Consider the following 27,828-nt stretch of genomic DNA (forward strand, 5'->3'; position numbering starts at 1 on the left):
CAACACTACAAAGAGACTAGGCTAGGCATAAATGTGTTTCTGTTTACATTTGTGGGTGTAAATGATTTTCACACATTAAAAAGGACGCTCGTCTCTGAATGTGTGCAGAAAGAATTAAGAATGCGTGTTTATGATAGTGTGTTGTGGAAGTAGTAGCGGATGGAAGGGAGATCCTTTTTACACATTAAAGCGCAGTGGGCTTGGAGCTAACCACAGCATGGAGAGCCTTATATTTATGACTGTCTTTTTCTTAAGATCCTGGAGACAGCCAGACAGGCTGAAAATACAACACAGAGCTATACCGAGCGCCTGCGTTTCCAGGCTTCGTCCCGCTCCTTCATCTGCACGATGTGAACCAGCTTTGGACATCCCCATGCACTCTCTTTCCCCTCGGGGCTGTGCCTGAGAAGGGCAGCAACAAAACAACCACAGAGGGCAAAGCCAATCGACCTTCAAAAGACACTATAATTAACTGGTTGATTTTTCATTTTCTCTCTTTTGCTTGCTCTCTCTCACTTTCCCCTGTCTTAAAAAAAGGGATGTCTTCTAGAAGCACAATTACCAGGAGACTGCCATGTAATTATTCAAAAGGATGGCGTGCCTGACATGAAGATCAAAGAAAGCATGTGCTCGAGCGACTTCAAACTCAATCCCCTAAGTGCAATCTCTCCACTTCCTTACACTACAATTACTCTGCAACTGGAAGTTAGTGGCATTGGTATTAAACTTAGATCTGCATTTACTATCTATAATCTTAAAGCAAAAGTTCAGCCACATAATCAAATTTGCACATTTTTTCCTGTAGCCTAAATGCAACCAAGACTTATTGGTGCTGAATCATCGCACCCTCGCCTCAAACTGCTTCAAGCTATAAAAGAGGAATTTGTACAACAAATGAATGGTAAAGATGTTCACCATTCAGATTTGTTTATGTGAAATGCTCTGATCTAGAGAAACATATAGAGTCGAAATTCACAGCAGAGGTGATAGGAACCAGCCATCTGACCTGTTTAACATCTCTAAATCTAAAATGTCTAACCCATTCATGGCAGAGAAGAAGAACATGCAGGGCACCATGAGACAAAATAGCACACAAAGAAAACTTTTCCAATTTTTCCAACTATCTTAAGATTGTCAACATCACATATCAAAAGTGTTTGTGTGGATGGTAAACAAAATGGCTAGATTTGCACTGTAAACATTGCAACTTGTGGTAAATAATATCAAATACACTTGTTTGTGTGCTTTCTGACATATACTGTTATCTACAAAAATGGATAAAAGTACTTTGCACAACTACAAACAGTAGAACTGACCTTCTTTAAGTTTTTATTTTGAACATAGCTTTGTCCATTTTCACAGATTGCATGCCATACAATGTCCAAAACCACATAAACAAGTCTATTTGAAATAACAACTCGGCAAGATTTGAGGCAAATATGCACGGATTTAGACATTCAGTTTACACAAGGCTAATTAGAGTGCATATACTTCCATTACTTGTTGGCTACATTAATCTGATAGCTCCAGTGCAAAAACAAAGAAACGGAGTTCAGGCACCTAACACGTCTTGGCTGATCTACGTTTGGGGTAAGGGGCTGCAAAAAATGATATATTAGCAAGTGAAAATATCTTACATCTAGTCAATATGTCTAATATTATTTATGCTTATTTGAATAAAAACGCCTAAAACAAGAAAAATTATCTGCCAATGCTGAGATCGTTTTACTTAATTAAATTCCTTAAAACAAATAAAACTTCTGAATATATGGTAAACAATCTTATAATATTCCTACAGCCATCTCAAAATGAGAAATAATAGATATATCAACTCACTTTAAGATAATTCACCTGCATTTTTGCAGTTTAGTGAGATTTTAACATATACACATAATCACATACGTGTTGTGATTAAGATTAAGATTAGGATTAATCATTTCTCAGGACATTAATGCGAATCATTCAAGTCGTAGACCTAACTGTTGCCTCTCCTGCAACATGGCACTAACGTCTGATCACTCTTTCTCACAGACATTTGCTGATGTCTTATCATGACAAACATAAACAGGAAATCATTCAGTGTCTGGGCACAAAATATCTGACTTCCTCACAGATAGTGCACACTACAATCACGACAATACGGCACCAAAGGGAAAGCTGCCAGGAATCAGAAGACACAAAGCTAACTAGGTACTTTCCTTAGTTATCTAGACAACTACCTTGACACGCAGTCAGAAAGGGTGAGACTGAAAGATTCTGACTCATCCATTGCCTGATCTCATACTCCCAGCACCAAACCATCAAAGGTAAAGTGAATAGCATTTTTTTTTTGCTTGCCAGTCAATACTGGCTTGCTGCTAGGTGTGTGGCTGGCCGCATGGGGTGTCACTGCCCAAAAATGAGAAGCAGTTTCTATTGTTACTGTGACTAACATGGAAAAAGTGTTTTTTTCTGCTGTTGCAGCAGCCTATGAATTCCAGTATAACCAGATCTTGTCATGCCACGGGGTTTTCAATTGAAGAGCCCTCTCAGCTGCATCATGTAGCTGTAGCCCAAGCCTAAGGCTTAATCTGTGTCCAGAAAACCAGCTCTAAGAAAGCAATTTAATTACACAGAATCCATTTTATTCATTGCTTTATATCCCACAGATGATGCTCTAAGCTGATTGTGCGTGCCGCATGTTTGCAGAGCGCAGCCTGGGATGACATAATAAGGGGTTTAAGGGTTTATGACGGGTAGGATTTACCAGTGCATTTCATCAGTGGGCCAGCAAAGTGAAATTCACCTTGAATTTCCAAGCATATGTCCTCTGATAGCACACTGAACTTGGAATTTTACATATTTTGAGATGTACTGCACCTATATTTTGGATATGAGGACATCTATGTACATATTATGTCATGTTATTAAGCCTCCATGTGGGATGCAATCACATCTATTGGCATATTTTACATATATATTTTGGAAGTAAGGGAGTTTCTGTGCATATATTTCTCTTCCATATGGGAAGACATTACATATAATAGTCATACATTGCGCATATATTTGAATATTTTTTCTTTTGCGTGGGAAGAGATCATGTATATGGACATTTAAAACACATATATTTTGGATATGTGTAGCATCTGTACATACATTTTTCTTCCGTATGAGAAGCCATCACATATATTGGCATATATTGCACATATATTTTGGATATGAGAAAGTATATGTATATGTACATATTCATTTCCTGCATGGGCTTTGCTGTTTCTTAATCCAGACATGCTTAAATATTCAGAGTAGAAAACTGAGAGTGGACTACAGTTTTGTGTGTGAAACATTATTTCAAAAACAGATGATCAGCACTATTGTGGCAGATGTTGGTCTATCCATTTATTTACATGCAGTGGCCTTTCTGCATTAAGACTCTAGCCTAATGCCCTCAGATTAACTGTATGCAATCCACAATCCCCAACAATACTGTGTAAAAACATCCTCCACATTCCTCTTGCCATAGTTAGGTGTCAGCTCTATGTGAAATGAGTCAGTGTAGACGCGTGTAAGAGATGCTATCACCATATATTTATAGTGTTATCCACCTTTGCCTTTTGTTTCTCTCAGGGTAATTTGATTTCTCTGAATCTATTCTCTACCATGGCTCTACAATCGTTCTATACTCGACCACAAGGGGTCTCTTCTTCTCTCGTGATGAGATCTGTGAGAACAAGAGATGCATTAGTGTTTTTTCCCATATATTATTGACACATGCACAACTACCATTTTCCCCATAGTTGCTCAGTGAGTGGGTCACCAATAGAACACAGTATGAGAGAAGCTGACAGATATTCCGCTTGGCAGCCTCACGTGCTCTCTCTATTTGCTCCACATCTGAAGGTCACATTGCTTTGAGATTCTCCTGGTGGTTATGCACTGCTTCTTCCTTTAGAATGAAAGGGCAAGTTCTTTTGGATGTAAATCACTATGTGCTATTTTTAAATATAGACACACTGCATTTATTTGTCGCTTGAGCAGTTCCCATGCTGAACAGCTTTTCTCTCCATCCTGCCTAACACAACAGCTTTTGCTCTGATCACACTTGTGCTTTAGAACTGAGGCAGGGCACAAATTTCTGAACATTAGCCTAATTTGCTGAGCAAATAAGGCTAAATATAACAGATGGCTTTTTATGTGGCAGATAAGATGATCATAATGCAAGCAGCATTTGGCATTTCACATAGTTAGGGATAAATTCATAACATATCCCTTGTTTTCATGGATTAATTCTTTGGATCCACATAAATGAATAAGAGGGGAATTCCACCAAATCTTCAAAATTTCTGCATAATTTAATCCTTAAGATGTAAACAAAGTCATTCAGAGAGTTTTAGTGTGAAATGCCCCATTCAAGAGAAACTTACCAAGTCAGAATTGTTCACAATGTTAGTGATAGGAACCAGACACCCAAAGCATTTTATGTCTCTAAAAGCTACTTTGCAGCAACTTATTAAAAGGAATAGTTACAAATTTGCTTCCTGATTTGCTTCCCATGTGAGGCAAAGTTTCACAATAGTTGTGAGATGAAGTTCGGGTCTAAACTTTTTTTAGTCTAGTAGTGCAACTAGTACCCAAATAAAACTGTTTTTTCAGATCTACCACTATTTTACCATTATTAACAATACTACAATACTACATTACACAACAAAGCACTGTGAATGACGACTGAATATATATAGCACATGAAAAAGATGCTTGCTCAAGACTGATGTCCTTTGATAACAGCATAACTGTTAAGATGTCAGTGCAGCTTTGTAATGTACTCAGAAATATTACTCATTTCATTGGAACTAGACAGTTATATATACTGTTGAGTTTCACCCTTTATCTATCATCTAAACTGCCGGGGGGCATTTGAGCTGGGAAAGCATCAGAAAGTCCTGAAACATTCCTTCTATTCATTAAAACATGTTGTTCCACATACCACAAAAAAAATCCACCTGCACACCAACGCTCAGACTTTTGTCATAGCATAGATTTATCAAAGGACTTCAACACATCCTGTTCAACACATGTTCTCCTGTATACCTGCCTTGGTCTCACATAATAACAGGATACTGCTAACAGAATAGCAGGATCCCCCCTTGAACCCGTAATAATGTAAAGATGGCCATGTTATGCAAGATAAGAAATGAAGTAAAAAGTTAGGCAGCACCACTGTGAAGTCTTTAGAAGGCCTTACCTGTACAGGGACCTTGGTGAAGGCAGGTTCAGGATGCTTCATTATTAGCTTGTCCCCTGGGCCAGCCGGTGCCTTCTTCCCCTTAGCCATGACTGTGAGAGTGACAGGTCGAGCAACAGAGGCTCGTGTCTTCTGGCCCTCAGTTACAACTGCAGTCCTCCCAGCGTCCATTCACATGCTGCTTCACAGCCTTGGCCTGGGGCCAGGAAGGGAAGAGCCAACTCAGAGACATGCCCAAACCTCCTTTATCATCAGTACTGTTTTTGATACAAATACCTTTATTATTTCTGAACATTTTAGACTATTGTTAGTATGTATTATCAATTCTGTGACCTTGACAACTGGGTATAGATATATATATACACTATATATACACTGGACAAAAGTATTGGGATACTTGCACATCACAAATACAGGAACTTTTATGACATCCCATTCTAAATCCATAAGCATTAAAATGGAGTTGGTCCCCCTTTGCAGCTATAACAGCTTCCATACTTCTGGGAAGCTTTCTACAACATACTGGAGTGTGACTTTGGGAATTTTTGCCCATTCATTCGGAAGAGCATTTGTGAGGTCAGACACTGAAGTTTGACAAGATGGCCTAGCTCGCAATCTCCGTTCTAGTTCATCTCAAAGGTGTTTGATGGGGTTGAGGGCAGCGCTCTGTGTGGGCCAGCCAAGTTCTTCCACACCAAACTCACCCAACCATGCCTTCATGGACCTTGCTTTGTGCACTGAAGCACAGTCATGTTCCCACAAAGTTGGAAGCAAACAATTGTCCAAAATGTCTTGGTATGCTGACACATTAATATTTCCCTTCACTGGAACTAAGGGGCCTAGGCCAACTCCTGAAAAACAACCCCAACCCCACACTTTACAGTTGGCAGAATGCAGTCAGGCAGGTTAAGTTCTCCTGGCATTCGCCAAACCCAAACCTGTCCATCAGACCACCAGATAGAGAAGCGTGATTCATTACTCCACAGAATATATTTCCACTGCTCCAGGGTCCAGTGGTGGCGTGCTTTAAACTACTTCATTGACACTGTTCTTGATTAAGAGGTGTGTCCCAATACAACTGTCCTTATAGTGTGTGTGTCTGTACATATATATCTATTGCTGCTGTCAGAAGAAAACCTTGTATCTCTAAAATGGTAACTTTACAGGAGAAGGAAAAAATCTACTTTACATTTAATGAAAGTCAATGAAACCAGAATTTTTAAGTAATTTTGGGTCATTTCTTTTGGTATGTATGAATGTAAAGAGCAACAGATATTTTCAAATTATGCCAAAAACTGAAAAACGACAAGGTTTTCTTCCGACAGCATATATATATATCTTGCTGCTATTCGTATTTCGTTTTGTACTTTTTTACGGACTTTGAAAATGCCAGCTCCTCTGTACAACATGCTAAAAAGCTTTAAAATTTATTGAAAAAATGAAGTCCTATTAATTTTCATTCATTAAGAATATTTTCCTTCTCCTATACAGTTACCATTTCAGACATATGAGGTTTTGTTCTGGCAGCTGCAAAAAATGGGATTCTGAACATATCATGCAATACCTGGTAGACCAACAAATCAGAAGCTGCTGGTGTTCTCAGACTATTGGACTGGCCATCACAGAGTCCAGTCCTCAACATTACTGCATTACTGGATATATATATATATATATATACAATTTATTTTGGTATTTAGTGTGTTCACACTAAGTATATTATTTGTTCTTGTTTGTTATTATGATTTTCTGTTATATATTATTTTACTTTATTGCAAAAGCATCAAAATCACTCCTCACTAACTGAATCTTGTTGTACAATATGTTATGCAATAAAGGAATAAAGGTATTCTTTTCTATATTCCGTTATATTGGGTTCAATTCACTCACATGTTTTAGTCTGACTTCTTCTTAACAGGCTCATTGACCAAACCCAATTTATCCACATATATGCTAACAAAAGGACACACAAGCACATAAACCACAGATTTAACACCCCCCACCCCACACATACCCCCACCTACAAATGCCTATCCTTAATGCAAACACATAAACGATGTGAAATTACACTCTCACAGCAGCATGCCAACCTGACACATAATAAACCTCACAGAAGGTAACAAGCAGCTCACAATAAAACGCACTACAATGCCTTTTGGCATGTCTGCTGATAATGACTGTTCTGTCTATCTGGGACCAGATATATCAACAAACATTACAGTAAGCAAAGCAAACATTCCCCAGTGCTGGGCCTTTAGGTAATCTGATAGAGCTGCAGAATTTCCCAGTATACACAGAGCGATAGCTGACCTGGGTGATGGAGCCACGGCAGCGTCCCTAACCAGTGTGCTCATTCCAGATGAAGCAGACAGAAGACTGCAGGGGGCAATGTGTTATTTTTTCACACCCGCATTCCGACACGCCCCGCCTCCTGTGTTAGCAATGGGTAATATTGTCCCGCCACGTGCTCTAGGATTGGCTAAGAGTTAATACTCGCAAACAGTCCGTCCAATCGTAGCGCAGGAGGCGATGTCTAACGGAATGCAGGTGGACAAAACACAACAGCAGGGGCTGACGCTGCCGTTAAGGCTAATACAGTCTTAGAGGGAAAAAGGCGCCCCCTAGTGGAAAAGCGATGAATATGACGTAAACAGATCCAGTGAAGAGCGTTCTCTAGCGATTTCATAATGAAGAGTGTGTTAGTTTTCCGTGTGTCTAGTCTCACAGAGCCCTTGGCTAAAACTTTCAGAGGGCAAATAATGCTAACTCCATTTTCCTGTTCTTAAATAGACTGTATGCCTGTTGATGTGGGATAGTGTTTCCCAGCTCCATAGTTCATCCACATCAGTTTCCCAACAAATCAGCTAATTAACAAATCCTTACTGAGTTGCAGTGGGTGTTTTACGGAAGGGAAATCATTAACATGGACAAGACAGCTGGCCTCCAGGACCAGGACTGGGAAACACTGCACAGTTTCATGTTCTACTTTTCCTAACATGTATCAGTCTCATTGGTAAGTTCATGACATGACTCAGCTGCAGGAAAAACAAAAACTTGTGAAGTTCAGATGGACCTCCAGGGCTGGAGGAATGGCACGCCATAGAGTCAGCTGGCCAAACCTGCTCTTGGAGATTTACTGTACTGTTGAGTTTAGTTCCCTAATTTCAGAGAGGCTATGAGGTAGTTATAATTTTCTGGACTGTTATCTTGAGATTAAAGTTAAAGTTATTTTCTCAAGATAACTTGATAATCTTGAGAAAAGTAAGTTGTGTGATATTGAGAAAACACCTTTTGTTATCTTGAGATCTTTTAACAATGAAGTTGTGATCTCAAGAAAACAGTCCAGAAAATGATAACTACCTCATGGTCTTTCTGGACTTCCGTAAGTACCAGTCCAGGGTGCCTTAAACAAATGAAGATTCCTCACATAGCCATAAACGCATAGCCATAGACGCCTACTCATCCAACAGTTCCTCTGAAATCAAGGGTAATAACAGGGAGTTTGCCAAGAACTGATGATGGGTGTTTAGTACTGGATCACAAATGGCAACTTTTCCCACAGATATTTGATAGTGCTCCATTATTACAGAGAATGCAATTCCTCTACTCTACAGACCAATACTGAGGGATACTTATACCTCTCTAGCTGACACATGGCTTTGAGCATGCCGGTCTTAGGTCCGTGTGTGGCTATCCAAGGGCATCCCATTCTGTTACATTACATTTATGGCAATTGGCAGATGCTCCAGGGAGACTTACAATTTTATCCTGTTACAAAGGTAGGCAAATGTCGCTTTCAGGGTCTTGCTGAAAGGCGTTTTACTGGCATAGCATGGTGTGCTTGCCCTTCACAAAACCTAACCCAATTTTGCTGCAAGACAGCGGTGTTACCCATTATGCTATTGCTTTTCTATAATGATTATAAAACTGTGTGTGCATGCGTTTGTTTGAACTGCCAGTTGGTGCACCCTCAAAGTGGCAAAAAAATAGAAATGTTGTATACCCATTCACCTCCTACAGTGGTGCCAAAACAGTCTTAAGAGTGAGATTTTCTGGTTTAAATGCTGTGGAAACCCTCTTCTGATGATGTATCTTGAAGGAGATGGAAAGAACCTTTGAAAAAGTACAAGTGCTTTGGGGCAAATACATGAAGAAAGCTATTTGAAATTGCTTTTTTTTTGTGCTATCTATGTGGAAGCCAGAAGGCAAACGTCACTGCTGGGAAGCTTGATATTTTGTGTGTGTTTATTATCCTCTGCATCAGAGTACATCAGTGTATTTTTTATCCCAATGCTTTGTGTGATGTATTTTTGTAATTCATACTGGGTACTGTAGTGAGACTGGTGATGGATGAAAATCAAAAAGGATGCAAAATCATCAATTCTGTCGAATCAATTCTGAGGAATGGAATTCTGTACTGCAGAATATAACACACAACACAACAAATAACATATTACATGCTAGTTTTAGGCTGAATGTCCCTTTAAAGTAGCTGAATTCAATAGTTGGAAGGGGTATCTTGGCTATTTGCACATACAATGTAATTTAAACCAAAAGTCAGGCCCTGTACAGTAGGAGAACAAGTAGGGGACATTTTATTTGGCACTTTACTCCTCACTTTGTATTCAAGTCATGCAGTTTACTGAGAAATGCTGATTTGTGAAATGCACCCCTAATCTACCATCTGAATGCACTCAGGTAGGTTGGAACTAAACTCTGAATACTTCAAAATCTTCAGGAATGTGGTTTGGTGCTCCTGCCATCGTAGTTTCCCACGACATGCAGTTTTCTAATGAGTGAACACAAATTTGCAGGCAAACATGGAACATGCAAAATGAACTGCATCCCATAACAAGGCCCAAGTGAAATCTATGAATTCTGCAACTATTTGTGAGAGTGTAATCACTCTAACCATTCCGGTTTTGATACTGAAATACAATTCATCTGTAACTGAAACTGATCTGTTGCAGTTTCCCCAAGACCATAAATGAATTTTACAGTCTGAATGTATCTTAAAGTATCAAAACACTAAAACATGTAGGTAAATTAATTGCCTGTAAGTGCTGGCTTATTGTAGACTATCAACCAAATAACATCACAGTTGAAAATTTCCAGTGAAAGAAATGTGAAAGCATGTGAAAGCGGATGTTGATTCTTTGTAGATTGTAAAAGCAACAGCTCCAGAGCAAAACCAGCACAATACCTGCTCTACAGCTTGCAAAGACAAGGTCCCACATGGCGTTATATTTCCTTTAAAATTCCAAACATTATGTCCGTTCAAGGAAACCAGTGTTATTGCAGGGCCTATGCTTGGGCCAGGAAATTAGCCATATGCTCTGCATTATGTGTGTAGGTCTACAGATAATGCTAAACAATGCATGAAAATAAATACAAACATGAAATGCTAGTTTCCAGAACAATACTGGAAAACAAAATTTGAAAAGTACATCTACAGTCATGCCTTGAATATGTCATTTTGCTGATTATGCATGCCCATCAGCCCATTCAAGGAAAGGTGATTAGACAGGTTTTAAAATCCTAGATTTGTAAAACCTAGATTTGAGAAATGTTTATGGAGTAGGCCAGTACTAACCACCAACTGAACACTTCATATGCTCAGACACAGAGAATCTATTCCAGTCTTTCCTCTTTAAATATTGAACATGAGTAATGGGTCATTATGCTGTGTATTGGGAGGAAAATGTTCCAAGCCTGTTAAGGCATGAGAGACTATATGGAGCAAACAATCTAGGTTAGAAAAGACTCCAGTCTTCTTCTCTTTCAAAATAATGAATAATAAGAAACAAGTAAAGCTCCATTGTTAAATAGATTTATTGCACGCAGAGTTCCTGTACAAAAGAACTTCTCGCTTAGGCAAAGTGCATATACATGTCTGCCAATTGCAAATAAACTCTGCCTTAATGCTTACAACATACCAGCAAACATTTCAACACAAAAAATAGTCTCACTGCTGTGGTAAGGCAAAATGCAATCAAGCCTGTGCTAAACACAGAGAAGTGCAGTCTGTGTCTATTTTTACTGCTCAGACGGCAGTTTCCAAGATATTTATTGAACGCTGATATTAAAGACGTGGCTTGTGCATACTGCATTGCATCAGAGGAGGCCAAGGCATCCAGCTAGGGAAGAATAAAGAATGAGTCAGAAATAAGTACTGCACCAATAAAGTTCATAATATTTGCAAGGTTCAAGCTATATGCAGCAGCATGACTAACAGGCCAGGGAGTCCTCATTATTGCCTTCCTTCTGGAAAATGAAAACGTAAGGTGAAAGTGATGGGATTTCTTTCATTTATGTCCTTCTTCCATTCATCATTATGTGAAGTTCTTAGGATATATTTTCACTGTATTGATTAAGTAGGAAGTTTGAGATGGTAAGGATTCTTTAAGCAGCTTTTTAACTTTCAAATACTGGGAGCTGTTGTGCTGTTGAAAATGTTGTGAACTGTTTCTCCGTGCTTTAAGGTGACCAAAGTGGATGACTAGTGGATCTGAGCATTTCTGTTTCTGTTGGATTCAGTCAGGAGTGACCGAAGGGTGCTTGTGTGTTGAGTGGCCGCTGGACAATCACAGCATTTGTCAGGTCAGCCTCCTCTAGGCTCAGATCCCCTTCTGTCAGCTCCCGAAAAGGCAGAGATGTGGTTAAGATGAACGGTGAGCTTGTCGTCTGGGCCTTCTCCACAAAATCTTGGACATCACTGATTCTAGAAAGGCACAATATGGATATACATTACTCTTTATGGCTTTCTTAGCCCACCAGCACAACAACCATGTTAAAGCCCACTGCCAGAAAATCCTTACATGCTATGACGCCGCACGTTAAATCTCCCCTAAGCTGATTTGATTTGCAGCAAGGATGAGGCTTACAGTTTTTTCCCTCCATTTTAAAGGGGGGGCTTATATTACATAAATGTTGAATTGAAGTTATGTAAGAGCTCTTAGGTGTAGAATTTCAGAGCTACACCATTACAGCCTGCAAGATTTGATTCTAGCAACGCACTGCCCAATCTGCGCACGCTACACTCACCGGTGAGAAAGGTTAAACCTCTGGACGAGCCGACGGCCATCCGCCAGCCAGATCTGGAGCGAGGTAATGGGCAGGTTTTCGTCCAGCGGCACTGGAGGGACAGCAGGGCTTGAGCAGTCCTCATGTATTGACCGAGACCTGGCCACTACGCGTGGCGCCACGCTGAGAGAGACAGAATCAATGCAGCATGAATAATTCCAAATAGCACGGCATGCTTTACAGTGTTTGAGCTTCAATATTTGCTGCCTTTCACTGTCGTACTGATATCATTTTACAAATAAATGCCTGTTTAACAATTAGGACTCAATTAACCCCTTACATTTCAAGGGCCTGTATATTGACGCTGTCCAAAGAATCTCCATTTTTTTTAGATTTTTACTTCTCCTCATCATTTGAACATGGGAGCTGTCCTTTACATTGTGTGAAAATTCAATGATGACTGGGCCGATAGAAATGCTCTAAAAGCGCTTTGAATAAAATGCCTTTACATTAACTTACATTGAATGCAAAGAACATTTATGCCCTTTCTTGTGAACTTTTTAGAGATACTTGTTTTTCTTTGGACAGCGATGATATGAAACATGGTTCAAATAATGGTGTCATGAGGCCACTCTAAGTGCAACGTAACCTTAAAAAATAACTTTAACAAATAGATTGTGTTTATGTGAGCTTTGTTGAAATGTAATGTAAACCAACAAAATTATTAATGCTGAGTTAATGTGTATTAGCCTATTTTCCCTTTTCTTTTTATTTCTGCACACTTTTGGTGTTAGGGGGGCTTTAAATTATTCTAAATATGGTGTCAGCGTACTGTTTTTCTAATTCTTGCAGGGAACTGTCTCCAATCTTTGAGCCTCCACAGGCTATGCGGTCTGAAGCCTATCTCATTACATTCATACAGTACATATTAGTTTTATAGTAGTTACTAAACAAGTCATAGCTACTGAATAATAAGGCTTATGGTAATAACTAACCAATAAGCCTGTGGTTTATGAAGTAAAACATATCTCATTCTTCAGGTAATCCTTAACTTACCACATGACATAATCTCAAATAAAAGAGCCAAGAGGCCATCTAGTGGATTTCTAACGCACTGACAACTCAAGAATTTGCCAAACTCACAATTTTTATTTAAGATGGTTCAGGCAAACCTGAACAAAACCTAGTTTTGACAAATGGGCAAGGGTTATAAACAGAATAAACAGAATAAATATAAAAGACATAAATGTTTTAAAATACACTGAAATAAAGACAGGGATTAAACTGCCAGGAACACAGTGAAAGCTGAGTGGTTTTCTAAATTACATTTTGTATTCATGTCATTAATGCCTCTTCTTGGTTAGAGAATGATTGCAGTAATATACCCAATCCAGCACTTCACACTCCTTTCTGATTTAAGCCATACCCACTTTAGGTTTGTATTTTAAAAGAATAAATTAAAAAATGTATAGTTCAGTATTATGATCAAGGTATCAGTATTGGAACGGAACAATTTTGAACGATACCCAGCTTTAGTCCTGGCCTCTTAACGGTGGAAAAAGGTAGTCTAGATTTTGGAACAAGCACGCTTTTAGGCTCAAGGATGTTTTTTTAAGATTGACTACTTCTAAATCTGATATTGAATTACATGATTTTTTTTTCAATACTTGGTAGTACTGAAGTAATGTGGTCGGAATCATAAAAGTAATGATTTGTTTTCATGGATGACCAAGCATACTAAAGAGGAAGATCTGAGTTCCTGTGGAGGATTATAATTTTAGACCCAGTTTGTAAACAGCAAGGAACAGTGGCTTTTAAGGCCTGGAATTCATTGATAAATAGATTAAAAATAAAAAGTCACATTCAAACCACCACAATCAGTAGAACCACTGAAAAGGCTTTCTTTACCTGCCTAGTCTATAGCCTCTGCCAGTAAAGGGAAGAAATGTCTTCTTCTTTGGAACGTAGATTTCATCCTTCATGTCCTCCACATTGACCTCCAGCTCCTCATCCTCTGCTCTCCCCTCCAGCTCCAAAGGCAGTTCCCTACAAACAGATGTTCTCGCTGAGTACACTGGGGAGGAGGCTTGGAGATGTGCATATAGTTTAAATACTATGGATAAGGCACATTTTGTTATACATACTGTGTCTGCCTTTGTATTTATTTGTATTATCAGTTTACTATTTGTTTTCTAAGGCTCAATGATTTGGGGAAAATATCTGCAAAAAAGACCTTTTTGCACCAGAAATACCAGCACATCTTTTTTTTTTGGACTGGATGCTGAATGTTGTTCCCAACCTCTGTGTTTTTAGTGACAATTAATTGTCTAGCTCTATTATTTTCTATACTGCCAACTTATGTATGAACTATTTTCAAATGTATGCACCTTTTAAAAAGACAAATTCCTAGTACACATATTATAGCAGGCCAACAAAGTGATTCTGATTCTGATGACACATTTACCATGAATGCTGTCACATATAGTTGCAGTACAAGCCTTACCCTCGTTTAATGGCTTCAAGGAACTCCTGGTTCTCCTCCAAGGTGTAGCTGCGCAAATCCTCATCATTCACAGTGAAGCCATCTTTCCACAGTCTCACAACAATCTCCACCTGCATTATGAATAGCAGTTGAGCAAAGCAATCTTGAAGCCAAGACAAAAGGACACGTGTTTTTCACAAAGTGTATATTCACAAGCAATAAGGCTTTGGATTTTGATGCTGCCGAACTATAAATTACTGAACCTTCTTGCCACCTGTGGAGACACTCCCAATTTTCTCCACCTCATCCAGAAGATCCTCCACAGAGAAACTGGGCCTCATGGGGGTCTCCTCCTCCTCCTCATCATCATTCTGAGCACCATCACACCTAAGAGCTCATTACACAGTAAGGGTAATGATGGTGAGACCATAAAGTATGACTTTGAGAAACATGTACTATATGTCCAAATGTTTGTAGACACCTTTGCATCCAATATTTCTCCTGAAATTAAAGGGGACCCTCAGCAATTTTTCAATTTGCAATCTGAATAATTCAGCCATTAAGAAGGGTGTAAATGGTCAATCAGTGTGGTTTGATGTGAAATGTTCCATTCTAAAAAAACACCTGATTCAACTCATCAGCTAGTAACCAGGTTTAGTTATCATTCTAGAGCAGGGAAATCACTAAACTGTGCTGGACTCCGGCCTTTAGTTGCCCACCCCTAGTTGATCGTTTTTAAAATCTGAAAATGCACATGGCAATACGCCAGGCTTTGACTATGCCCCAAGCCATTACATTATGTTGCCTGATGTCTGAGACATTGTTTTACAACTTGGAAGTTGGCTTCCAAGCAAGGAGGAATAGGCCCCCACGCAGCTACGCCCCTGCTTCAACTCATCCCAAATGTATTCATTAGTGCTCCATCACTCAAGAGAATGCAGCTCCACAGCCCAATGCTGGGGGCTTTATACCCCTCTAGCTGATGCTTGGCATTAGGCATGGTGATTTAAGCTCATGTGTGGCTGTTCCAGAGTGTCCTATTCTATTGACAAGGCTTTCTATGGAGATTAAGCTGTGTGTGTGCAATGAAACATCTGTGTCAGCGATGTCTGCACTTTAAATTAGCTGAATTCACACGAATAGAAAGGGGTGTCTAGATACTTTTGGACATAGAGTGTACACTACTGTAACATCCAAGCATCATCATAGCAGATAATGATAATTGTAGGGAAAAGGGTATCAAACTTTAACAGTTAATACTGAAACAGTGTAAGGATATTAGGCTCACCATGGGCCATCCTTGCCTCTTTCCCCTGAATCAATATCTTTCATCACGTCTTCTCTTTCCCATCTTGAAACGAAAAAAGAACACATTTGCTTTGAGTGATAACACAAAGTAAGTAGAATTGAGAAACTGAAATTGAATTGAATAGTACAATGTGCCACTTGTACATTCAGTCATATAGTCTGAAATTAATGAAAAAGGTGACAGCCTGCAGTCAGGCTGCAGATAGAAAGCTTTGGGAAACCAGAACATGCCTGTTCGTTTCACATTGCATGGGGGCTATTTCGAAGTAGCTCCTATTCTGTATCTTTAGGAGGCCAGACTGCCTCTCCCAGCCTTGTGCCCTCTGAGATGACAAAATAACGCTTATTCCAAGATGAATGGCGATTAAAAACCCAATAAACTGACAAAAAGACTATGATAACGCTGAAAGCCAGTGGGCAACGCTCACTTGAACCGCTTCAGTGCGATGAAAGATGGTCGTGTGAGGTCAATACACACCGTTTAAAATGTACATGGCAATACGCCAGGCTTCGACTACGCCCCAGACTATGAATGAAAATCCTACCCAACCAACAATATACCTTTATTACCAAAATCACCCAAGACCCTGTAGCCGGTGCGCCAAAATTACATAAGGAGAGTGTGCGGACCACGCAAGCGCAGTGGACGCCTAAGATTAGCTCAGATAAACACAGCTAACAGCCGCCGGTCACACTCAAAACATATCGATTCCGATAAAATAACTGTAAATCATTACCAGTTTGGGATTCCATTCATATATTCATACAGATGTGTCTCGAGCTTCAAAGTTTCTGTCAGCAACGCCACCTTTCCCCACACTACAGCTGCACAGCCATTACTCTGACGTCAACGTCCACCAGATGACGTAACATTTGTTAATATCTGAAAAGGAAAAGAAATTGAGGATTTAAAAAAAAATGTTTTTCTCTTAAAATGTAATTTTCCTTTTTTTAAGTAATTATTTAATGTAATGCATTACTTTATTTTTTAAAAATATTTTTGAAGTAGTTTGTTTCTGAGTGCGACCTTTATTTCTTTCTTTAAGTGCTATGTGCAGTGCATTTCTAGTAATAAATAAATAAATAAATAAATAAATAAGAAAGACTATTTTCTGATCAGCCTTCTTATACTTTTTGCAAAGTTACCCATTCGCAGAAATAAAGGTAACCACAAATGATACTGTCATTAGTTTTAAACAAGAAATTAAACTATATACACCGTATTTCTGCTTCAAACAATATAAAAGCACTTGATTATTTTAAAACCTAGCAGTTATACATTTTCCTTTCTGTAAATTTTATGTGCATCTCAGTGTGTGCATATGAGATCAGCTCTGTGTTGCTGTAACATTTACTGTAAAAGCATGTGTGCTATTGTTTATGTCCATTTTTCATACAACAGGTTTAATACTGTGCGCAACAGGTACCTTGTGATAATGGACATAACAAAATGCTGATTTAGTTGGCACTAGACAGAAATGCCTGATTACAAGTGAGTCAAACAAAATGTGTTCCAATTAACCAATTTCAACCCTTTAAAACCCCAGGCTTATTACCTAGTAAGGCTTATTATTCAGTAACTACAGGGACTTCAATGCAAACTGATTGAGCTATTGTTAGGTTATAGAAGGATGTAATAAAACTTTGTGTTAGTTTAGCCTGTGAGCAGTTTTTTTCTATAATGTAATGGAAAGAATACTTTATTCTATATAGCCCAAACAGAATCCCTTCTATTTGTTTTAAACATTTTCTGTGAAAAATTAAGAATATTGTCAGTTCCTTCTTGGATAAGTGGCTTAGAAAATGTGTGTGTGTGTGTGTGTGTGTGTGTGTGTGTGTGTTCCTTCTTGGTAACAAAATAATGCCTTATCTCACAGAGGGGTTATCACACCTTAGTGAAATTCTTATTTAATACATATATCTTAATTAATGTATTATATATATTAATTAAGTTATACATAATGCACATCCACACTAATTTTTTAAAGCTAAAGCATTTTGGCTTGGTTTGGTTTAGCGTTGGAATTTCTGAAGAGAGCAGGTCCTCATTCACTGAAAAATCTCTGGAATGTCTACTTTTTTCTGAAATGACTGAATGAATATTCCACAAACATTACAGTTCACATGTATTCGAGTAGAGAGCCTATATGGAAGCCCTTATTAGCCACTTACAAAAAAATCCAGCACGTATATATGATAGTTTTGTTATTAGGTGAACTGCTATGCCGTTAGTTTGTGATCCTATCTCATTATTTTGAGATAACAAGCAGTTATTTTAAACCATCTCATTATTTTGAGTTACTTTCTCGTTATTTTGAGATGCTTTCTTGTTGGATAGTATTTCAAAATAATGTCTTAGCATCTCAAAACAATGGCACAGGCATTGACTAAGAATATAAAAACATTAGGTGCTGGAATTTTAAATCTTAAAGGGCAGGAATTGGCTTCAAAGAGACAGGTTATCAGGCACAGTGTTTAAAAGTGAAGAAAAGGTAAACCCTAACATTTACCTTTTCTGTTTAGGTCAGCAAAAATAGGTTTTAAACCACCACTGTAGATATGTGATTATGTTAAAGGGAACGCGTGTGTGAAATAATTTAGAAAATTTGGAAATTTCCTATAGAAATTCTTAGGCGGAAGTGGCCTTGTGGATAGTTTCACTTGCCGACAGTAGAGGGGGAGAGCGAGAAAGAGAAATGGCGCCTCGGTACTCTAGCTGAGACAGTCATACGAGGGAACTGACAGAGCTAAGGAGATTCAAGACGCTAGAAAAATCATGGTGAACACGAGAAAGAGCTCCCAGGAAAAACCAGGCAGTACTTTCATCTCCTGCCGGACGAGGTCGTCTCCTAGGAACAATCCAAAGTTGGAGGAGCAGATCCATGTAAGAGCCGGGTCCTTCTCCTCAGCACCCGGCTGGCTAGCCAGTTTTGCTTGCAGCGAGCTGCTTAGTTTGGCCTGAAGATTGATGTCCCTTCATTGATAGCTAGCTAGCTACCTCTTTTGTTCACGAATACCGATAATGACACTCACCGACGAAAAAATATTTACGTTACTTGTGAATGACACGACAGATATCATCATTGCCGGTCATTTTTCAGTCATAACAACACGACTATAATAGCTAGCCTAGCTAGCTCACTAGTTTATCGCACTCAGTGCCCCAAGTTCTCTTTGTGTTGGTGTTGTGCTTTGCCCGGCTCGAGAGGAACTACCGTTAACGTTAGCTAGCCGCGCTAGTTAGCGAGTTGAGGTTTGTCATTGCTCAGGCAACTGACAGCAACACAGCGAGGAAAACAAAGAACATTTTTGTCGGGGTGTTGTTCGCTCTATGTTGTTCGTTGTTCTTCCTTAAGCACAATAACCGAATTTCATGCAGGAAAAGCGAGGAAGGGAACGTACAGCTGAAGCAAGACCCCTTGTGGTTCAAACAGACAATGTTTTTATTTGGCTAGCTATGAAGTGAACTCCGTAAACTTGAGTGTTGTCACAGTCGTTGTTGCTGTGTTGGTGAATCATTTGTGCTATGTTGAGCTTGAATGAAGTTACATTGATCCGCTCAATCACGATATTCTTTTAGCTTGCTGATTATGTATTGCAGTAGAATTTTTTTTTCTTTTTTAATTTCTCCCACGGTGTTACAGCTAGAAGAAAGCTAAAGTTAGCTGTAGTTCATGTGGCTCGTTTTCCGTTTTGATAAAAAAAAAAAGTTTATTTCGTGGAATTGAAATTGACATTATATTAGCATACCTCACATATCAAATATTTTGTTAAAAAAGGAAAATCTATATGAGAAGGAAATATCTTTACTTTTTTCCTCAAATGTCTGTCAAGCTTGTTATATATTTACATGTATTTTGACTATTACAAAATGATACTATTACACATATTTAATATACATATGTATGTTTATGTATGTATGTACATATATGTTTGAAGTATCTGTATATATGTGCATATTTGGATGTTTAACCCCTGTTGAAGAAAAATAAATGCATGTATTAGTTCATATGAATAACATATGTGTATATGTGATGTTTTAAAATACACATCTTAAATATATTAAAATGTGCTATTTTAGATATTTAAATACATGTTGATGTATTTAAATACCAGTATTTGCACAGATGTAGATAAATATATGTAATAATGTATGTACATATATGAACACGCAGGTCAAAAATGTTAACATATTGCAAACAAATATTAGAAAAATATATGTAATTTTTTCATTCACACATGGACATATATGTGTGTGTGTGTGTGTGTGTGTATGTGTGTATATATATATATATATACACATACATGTATCATGTATATGTGTGTGTGTGTGTATAAAAATATATATAAAAATATATATGTGTGTGGAAAGAGTCAGTGGCTGCTGCAGTGGACAGGCAACTAAGAGAATGGGCAGAAGAAAAGGAAATTTACACACTTTGTGAGAGCACCTGAGGCAGTTGCTTGCATGATCAGTGGAGTGTGATAGATTCAGCTGTTTATTGGCAGGTCTGCCAGCCTTTGCCTTTTTCTGCCGCTTGCACTAATGGCTGGAAGGGAAGGTCCGTTTGCCAGTTTCAGCCAGAGTCTTCAATTCTGGTAGTCTTTTATACTACAGTACAGGTTGCACCTACTGATTCACTAATGGATTATGTTTGTGTTATTTGTATTTTAATCTCCTCCAGAAGGACCCCAGCAGTGATGTCAGATCTGGTAGTCCACGCTTGTCGCCCCCATCTAAGCGAGCACGCAGACAGACACCCCATTGCTCCAGTGACACTTCCCCCAGTCCCCAGAGCAAAGGGCAGAGAGTCACATGGAATATCACCAAACACTGCACCAGGTGAGCCTATCCCATCCTGCAACAGAGGGGTGTAGTACTGAGCTGGATTTATGGGTTTGCAAGCCTACATGGGAGTCAACTTAAGGTGGCACAGAACAAAGGTAGTTCTAGTTTAGTTGCTTTGCGTGCAATCATTATAGTTCTGTCCTGAATCACCAGCTACCTGTTAGAAGTGATCTTGCAGTGCTGTATACACAGCAGTGTTTTTTGAAAACCTTTTTGTGACACACGCTGACTTAAACACAGTCTAAGAATTTTTATTTATCATAGGCTTCATTTCTTTAGCGAGGATTAGTCTTTCTGATGCTGCGTTTTTGTGTCGACATAGCAAAAAAAGAAACAAGAAAAATGTTGTTCTGTGCCTCATAGCAGAATTGGAGTAAGTAGCGACTGTACTTGTCTGATGGTGGCAAGCAGTCATGTGAACTTTGCCATGGTGATGAGATTACTGGTATAACGTTGGCGTTCTTGCATGGTAAAGGTACTGTTATGTGCAAAAGTTAAGGCACCCCTGGCCAAATGACGTTTTTTTGATTTTTGAAGTGAAAATACAACCTATACAGCAAACTATATAAAAAAAAGTCAACATTTTTTGCAAATGTTGCACGGTTACTTTATACTTGATTAAAGTATAGATAGAAAAAAATAAAATAGCTTTTGTGCATGTTTAAAAGTTTGGATACCTTTCCAGTTGTGAAAGTCCCAGAACATAATTAACTCACTGAATCGACTTGTGAAGACTGGTTAGGGAGGTCGAGAATTGCCAATAGGAAATGTTGACAATTCCAGAGTGTAATACGTTCACAGACTCTTTAAAACCTGTGCCCCTGCTTAACGGCCATGAGCTCCTCTAAGCAGATAGTTGGTGTTCTCAAAATGAAGCTAATTGATGCCTACAAAGATGGGAAAGGCTATAAAAAGATTTCCACTGTCCAAATCTTGTGAATAAATGACAGTTCAGGCAAACTAAGTGGAAGTCAAGGCAAGATTTAGAAGACTAAATATTAGCAAATTCTGGAAGCAAATCTGGCTCAGTCAGTCCCAAAACTGAAAAGAGGCTGTTTTTACAACAGGACAAAATAAACCTCACAATCCACTCTGAACTACTTCAAGAGATGCAAGCTGAAGCTTTTGGAAAGGGCCTTACAGTCTCTTAACTGTGGGTAGATCTGAAACATGCCATGCATGCAGGATGGCCCAAGAATATCGCATAGCTAGAATCGTTGTTCAAGGAAGAGTGGGTGAAAATTTCTTAAACAAGAATAGAAAGAGCTGGCTGCAAATAGCATTCACAAGCTATGATATCTGTCAGAGGTGGTGTTTGGTGTTACAAAGTAATGACTTAGTAAAGTCTCCAAACTTTTGCACAGACCAGAATTACTATTTTATTTTTTCTTATTTTAATGTTATCAAATATAATGTAACTGTACAGTAACGTTTGTAGATTTTGTAAAAAAAAAAACAGTTTGCTGCAGAGGTTGTGTTTATTTTTTTTCACTTTAAAAATCACCAGTTTGCCCAAACATTTCCATACAGCTGTATTATTCATTGATTTCATCTATAAAGTGTTTTGAAAACAGGCAGATGTTTTTCAGTATGTCTATGGTTGTGATTATATTGAAACTCAGGTTTTGTTGTACTTTGCTTCTACTTTAGAATTTTCCATTGCGGCTCCTCTGGGAAAAATATGAAATGTTTTGTTTGCCATTGTCCATCTACCAGTCCGCTTAACATTGCTATAACCATGTTTATAGTTTAAACAGTTACAATCATTGTAAAGCATACATGCTGAAACGCATCTGTAAACAAAAAGGTGCTGTTTGGGGTTTTGACATAGCCTGAAGCCATAACTGTATCTTAACATTAGAGAACTCAGTGGACTTCTGTTAGGGCTGAATTTTACTTTTAATAAATTGGCCTGAAAAGAATTTGCACGGATTGGCAAAAGATACTGTGATGAGTGGTTCACTGGTTTAGTAATAATAGTCATAATAGTCATGGTGGATGAAGATTGACGGTATAGATGGAATAGTTCAGTGATGGTGGAATTTATTTGTAATCCAGTTTGGATTTGCTAACATACTGTCTCTAAAACAGTTGTTGAATGTCAAAAAGTTAAACTATTTCACTGAGTTAAAATACTTGAACACAGTTTATTTAATAGTTATGCAGCCTTATTTTATGTTGTTTTTTTATGTGTTTCAGGTTGTCCACTGGAGCCTTGCAAAATGGACACAGTAAGATATTACTTTTTTATTGTTAGTTTATGTAGATAGCTGGTGTTCTGTTTTATGCTCCTAAAATGTAAATGTGGGTTGTTGTTAAAATAAACTGCTTCAGAGCGCTGGACCTTTTAACTGGGCACTATTTTCCCTTTACTACATTTATTTGTCAGAGATAAAGTGGATGGAATTGCATTTTACATAGTGGCATTTTACAATGCTTTTTTACTATCTGTGGTGTTCTTTGTTTGTCATATTTGTAATAATTTTATTTTATTATATACTTGTAGGGCGAATGACTCTGCGGGGAGATGACAGTACAGATGGGGACGACGCTCACGTAAACGGCCATGTTGAGCTAAAGAGGAGCTGTCGCTCTAGGAAGAGCCGGTTTGAGCACCTCAACCAGAGCCTTCTGTTCGACCAACTAGTCAACAGGTAATACGTTTATTCAAGATTCTACAGTTCTGAAGCTCTTGGAGGCGTTGGAATTATATGGAGTTTTGCAGGAATAATAGAAAAAGGTCTTAAAAAGGTGCATAAAAATGCTGTAAAAAGAGGATCTGATCTTCGTACAACTTATTATGAGATATTAGAACAGTTGTATTTAACAAACAAATTATTATTTAAATTGTCAAGCTTATTGACAGAAAATGTATGTGAATCTCTAAGACAATGATGTTTGTAAAACAGCGTAAGAGTTTCAGGCGTTTCAAGCATGTTTTTGGTTATCTGCCATATTAAAAGAATACACACAAATATGGTCACCTGTTCTTCACGTTAGAGCCCTTACAGAGGCCCTCTAAAAAAACAAAAAACTGTAGAGGCTCATAAGACTGAAAAGGGTTGAAAGAGGGTTTCTAATGAAGTGGTCCTTCTTCAGTGTGCAGTAAAGAATATAGTTTACAAATTAATGAAATTAAGCTACTGCTAAGGTCAGTGCTGTAGAATTCTCAGTCAGTAACCTTAGAGTAATAGCTAGAGATCTTTAAGCATCTCCTCTACCTGCCGATGTTCCAGATCAGCAGTCTGCTTTAAAAAAATCACTGAACAAGAGTGATGTTCATGAAAATTACTATTGCATTTACATTTATCGCAGCATGTTATTTTGGGAGAAAACAGTGTGAAGCATGGTGGTGGGAGTGTAATGGTGTGGGGCTGCTTTGCTCCCTTATAACCTGAATTGTTACAGCCATTGAAGGACCAACAAATTCCAGGTTATACCAGGAGATTCTACAGCAGAATATTAGGGCTTCTTTTTGTGACTTAAAACTCAAGGTTGGGTCACACAACTTGACAGTGACATCTATTAGTAGTATTTTTATGAATATTTTGAAATGTCCTGACCTTGTCACATTGAAATACTGTAGCATGACTTGAAGCAGGCTGCTCAAGCAAGACATCCCAAAATTATGCATGAACTACATTAGATTTATATTGAGGAATAAGCCAGAAGACCTCATAACCACTGCACAGTGCAGATGCAGATATGGCAGATACAGAAAACATTTACATTTAGTTTACAGCAATTGGCGACCGAACATTCTTCTCCTCATTCAGCGGTCAGTGGTTGCTTAGCAACGATACTCTACTCTTAAGAAACTACATTTCTTGGCGGAATACTTGTTCATGTTGATTTTTATTAATAATAACTATATTACTATATATATATATATATATATATATATATATATATATATATATATATATATATATATATATATAATTTTAAAACATTGTGTATTTTAATATATTTTATGTTGGCTGCTGTGTTATAAAAGCGTTAACCCACGAGGCAGTGGATTACTGTGATTTTATCACAGGGCTTCGCGTCATGCCAAAAAACGCCCTTCCCTGTGATAAAATCACAGTAACCCATGGTCTCTCGTGGCATATTTCTTTAATGACTTTCACCTTGTGGATTTAATGATTACAAGCTATTTTCCGAAATGCACTTTTAGTTGTTTTATTCAGTATTGCAAGAATTCTGTGAACAAGAAGAAATTATGTATGCATGATCTATGTGCATTAATAGTTATGTAATCTGCCTCAAGATTTGATCCCCATTTAAAAAAAAAAAAAAACAGTGAATTGTGTCTTTATTTCATTAGATCTGATTCCTGATGATATACAGCTTTCAAAGTCATTTTAGAATCGTCTACTGCTCTGGTTTGGACTCACTAAAAACAGTTTTATTTACAGCTTCCGATCGTTCTACCAGTTCTATAAATCCTGTAAAGTTGTGAAGGACTAGCGTTTAGGAATCACTTTATACACTAATAGGCAGTCAAATTGCTTTCATGTTTTTAAAAACATTCATTTCAGATATTTGAAGCAATTCTGGCCAGTAGTGTGTGTATTTACTAAATGGACTGCAAATTATGTTGAGTTAATGAGCCATTTTTTGAGTATTCTCTAAAAATGCTTTTTATGTAGCTGTTAATGTAGCAGGTGCTTTTAAAGGCAGGCTGCTCTTCATTCAAAGCCAGTTGGTCAGTGCTGGTACTTGGTTCTCTACAGGTGTTTGCTGTTCTCTTAGTTCAAGATGAACTGCTAGCCTGCTCATTTCAGGAGCTGCTTTGAATAACGTTAAGTGTAACTAGATAAATCTTCCACTTATCTGTAAAGGCAAAGAGCAGAGTTATAATCGCTATGCTTAAGTGTTTTTAACATGTTACCGAACTGAAGGTGTTAAGGTTGCAGTGTGATCAGATTAACAGAACTCAAGTGATAGTGAACACAAAAAATCTCAATGATGTAAGCATAGCGATAAACTGACTAAGGTCTCCCAGCGTGGCTTTATGGTTGAGATAGCAAGCTGGTGGTATAAGACAGATGGCTTGACTGTATTGGAGAGAGGAGACCTGCTGGAGTTGGAAACGGTAGAGGAGATTTTTGGGCTGCAGTGGGCAATGTTAATGCGTTAGTACTCAATGATCTGTATTTTGTATTGATTTAATGAGTGTGTATGTATCTTATCTATCTCTCTATCTGTGTATCTATCTATATAAGATGCTGTGCTAACAACAGAACAATAAAAAATACAAAAATAAATCATGTTTTTCCACATTTGAACTACAGGTTTGTTCAGCATTCTGTTTGAGTTGAGTTGTTTTGTGTGATTGACTTTTGGGACCCCATTGTTTTCCCTGTTGTTAGTACGGCAGAAGCAGTGCTTCAGGAGATGGACAACATCAGCAGCATACGACAGAATCGGGAAGTGGAGCGGCTACGGATGTGGACTGACACAGAACTGGTGAGTGCTGGCTTAGAATAGCATCCCAACTTCACCCTGATTTTTCACTAGAAAAGAAGAGATTTCTTGTATTTTATTGCATGTTGCAGTATGCTGCTTTATTGGCATCTAATGCAGAACTTTTTAGGGGAAATAATAGTTCTGGACAATATATTATCTGAACTGGTATAGCCTTTAGTCCAAGACTAAGCTTAATCCAGTTCCAGAAAACTGGGCTTTTGTGATATTTTAGCTAGATATTTGATAGAAAGTGAGCATTATGTCTATGAAATAATGTCCATAAAGTACAAATGTTCCTGTTGCCAACTGTTCATTTATTTATTTATTTTTGTTTCAAGTACATAAAAAATAGAATAAAAAAAGTCCAATCAACACAATTATGAATTATGTAGGGATTTTCTTATGGCATAGAGTAATAGTACTCGGATAGCATCTGTCCATTGACTTTATTACCACAAAACCTAAACATATCGCTTCATAACATGATATAGTGGTATGTTCAAAAGTATTGGGATGTTAAATTTAATCAGTATGGCAATAGTATTGTTTTCTTAGTCCAGCTGTATTTGACTTTTCTTTCATCTTCCTTGATTTAACAGGAAAACATGGACATGTATTCCCGTGTGAAGAGACGGAAAGCAATGAGGAGGAATACGTTTGGAATGCAGACTCACCATAAAGTCATCAGCAAATCCGAGGCACCTGAAGAGGAGGAAGGGACTGAGGGTATGTTCTTAACATTTAATTTCCCATCAGCAAAAATCACTGTTGCACATAGTCTTAGATGAATTTTATTATTTTTGCAGTCCTAAAATGGCCGACTGGAAGCTAAAGGTCTATCCACACTTATCCGGATGTTTGTGAAAACATTTTTTTTTTCTCTGTGTTTTGGCCTCCCACCCACATGAAGACACCCTTCCAGGGTGGAGACTTTTGAAAACTCTGTTTTCAGTGTTTTTGCATGGAAATGGCTGACAATGCATCATTAACTTGTGCATGACAGTAGTTGTTTTCATTTATCAAATAGAACTCTGAACTGTCTGAAATTTGACAGACAGCTGGGTTGTTTCTGTTGTTTCTGTGTGCTCAGCAATTTAGGGGTTATTTGGGAGATAATAACATGTTTATAATTGAATTTGGCTTATTTTGCCATTAAGCCCTATTGCAGAGGCATTAGAATCTACAGTGCTCAGTTCTTGTAAATGGGATGTAAACTGAAAATATTTAAATACCTCAATAATTCCAAAGGTATATGACTTAATTATTATTATTCACTAATCATTTCCTTTCTTTGAAAAATCCTCCCTCATGTTTTCAGAATCACATGAGGAGGGAGATGAGGATGATGACGGGGAGGATGATGAAGATGATGAAGGAGATGAAGCAGAGGAAGCAGGAGAGGAGAATGACAGACCTTACAACCTCAGGCAGCGCAAAACTGTGCAGCGATATGAAGCACCACCCATAGGTATTAATCCT

General features: G+C 38.1%; 3 protein-coding genes across 6 annotated transcripts in view; 1 reads left to right on the forward strand and 2 right to left on the reverse strand.

Moving 5' to 3' along the window:
- mfsd2b (major facilitator superfamily domain containing 2B) overlaps positions 1 to 7,579 on the reverse strand; it is a 31,804-nt gene extending 24,225 nt beyond the window's left edge. Inside the window, exons 1-2 of the mRNA XM_036581745.1 lie at positions 7,526 to 7,579; positions 5,219 to 5,414 (exon numbers count right to left, since the gene is read on the reverse strand). Coding sequence (XP_036437638.1) covers positions 5,219 to 5,389 — 171 coding nt within the window. The 5' untranslated portion in view covers positions 5,390 to 5,414; positions 7,526 to 7,579. The remainder of the gene's footprint in view (positions 1 to 5,218; positions 5,415 to 7,525) is intronic.
- Positions 7,580 to 11,029: 3,450 nt separating this feature from the next.
- On the reverse strand, positions 11,030 to 16,883 carry ubxn2a (UBX domain protein 2A). 2 transcript variants are annotated; one of them, XM_036581747.1, is made up of 7 exons: positions 16,766 to 16,883; positions 16,009 to 16,071; positions 14,984 to 15,107; positions 14,742 to 14,851; positions 14,147 to 14,284; positions 12,260 to 12,421; positions 11,030 to 11,936 (listed from the first exon to the last, which is right to left on the reverse strand). In XM_036581747.1, the coding sequence occupies exons 2-7, from the start codon at positions 16,050 to 16,052 to the stop codon at positions 11,753 to 11,755; spliced, it is 762 nt and encodes a 253-aa protein (XP_036437640.1). In that variant the 5' UTR covers positions 16,053 to 16,071; positions 16,766 to 16,883; the 3' UTR covers positions 11,030 to 11,752. The 2 variants fall into 2 exon arrangements, with proteins under 2 accessions (XP_036437640.1, XP_036437641.1); XM_036581748.1 differs by having other exon boundaries at positions 14,984 to 15,114.
- Positions 16,884 to 18,699: 1,816 nt separating this feature from the next.
- atad2b (ATPase family AAA domain containing 2B) overlaps positions 18,700 to 27,828 on the forward strand; it is an 80,485-nt gene continuing 71,356 nt past the window's right edge. For 2 of the 3 annotated variants that reach the window (XM_036581749.1, XM_036581750.1), the window contains exons 1-7: positions 18,700 to 18,912; positions 20,714 to 20,871; positions 23,077 to 23,108; positions 23,384 to 23,531; positions 26,253 to 26,349; positions 26,949 to 27,075; positions 27,668 to 27,817. In XM_036581749.1, the coding sequence (XP_036437642.1) occupies positions 18,805 to 18,912; positions 20,714 to 20,871; positions 23,077 to 23,108; positions 23,384 to 23,531; positions 26,253 to 26,349; positions 26,949 to 27,075; positions 27,668 to 27,817 (820 nt within the window). In that variant the 5' untranslated portion in view covers positions 18,700 to 18,804. The remainder of the gene's footprint in view (positions 18,913 to 20,713; positions 20,872 to 23,076; positions 23,109 to 23,383; positions 23,532 to 26,252; positions 26,350 to 26,948; positions 27,076 to 27,667; positions 27,818 to 27,828) is intronic. The other variant, XM_036581751.1, reaches the window with a different exon arrangement.

Source organism: Colossoma macropomum, unplaced genomic scaffold (assembly GCF_904425465.1).
Source record: "Colossoma macropomum unplaced genomic scaffold, Colossoma_macropomum, whole genome shotgun sequence".
Taxonomy (NCBI): domain Eukaryota; kingdom Metazoa; phylum Chordata; class Actinopteri; order Characiformes; family Serrasalmidae; genus Colossoma; species Colossoma macropomum.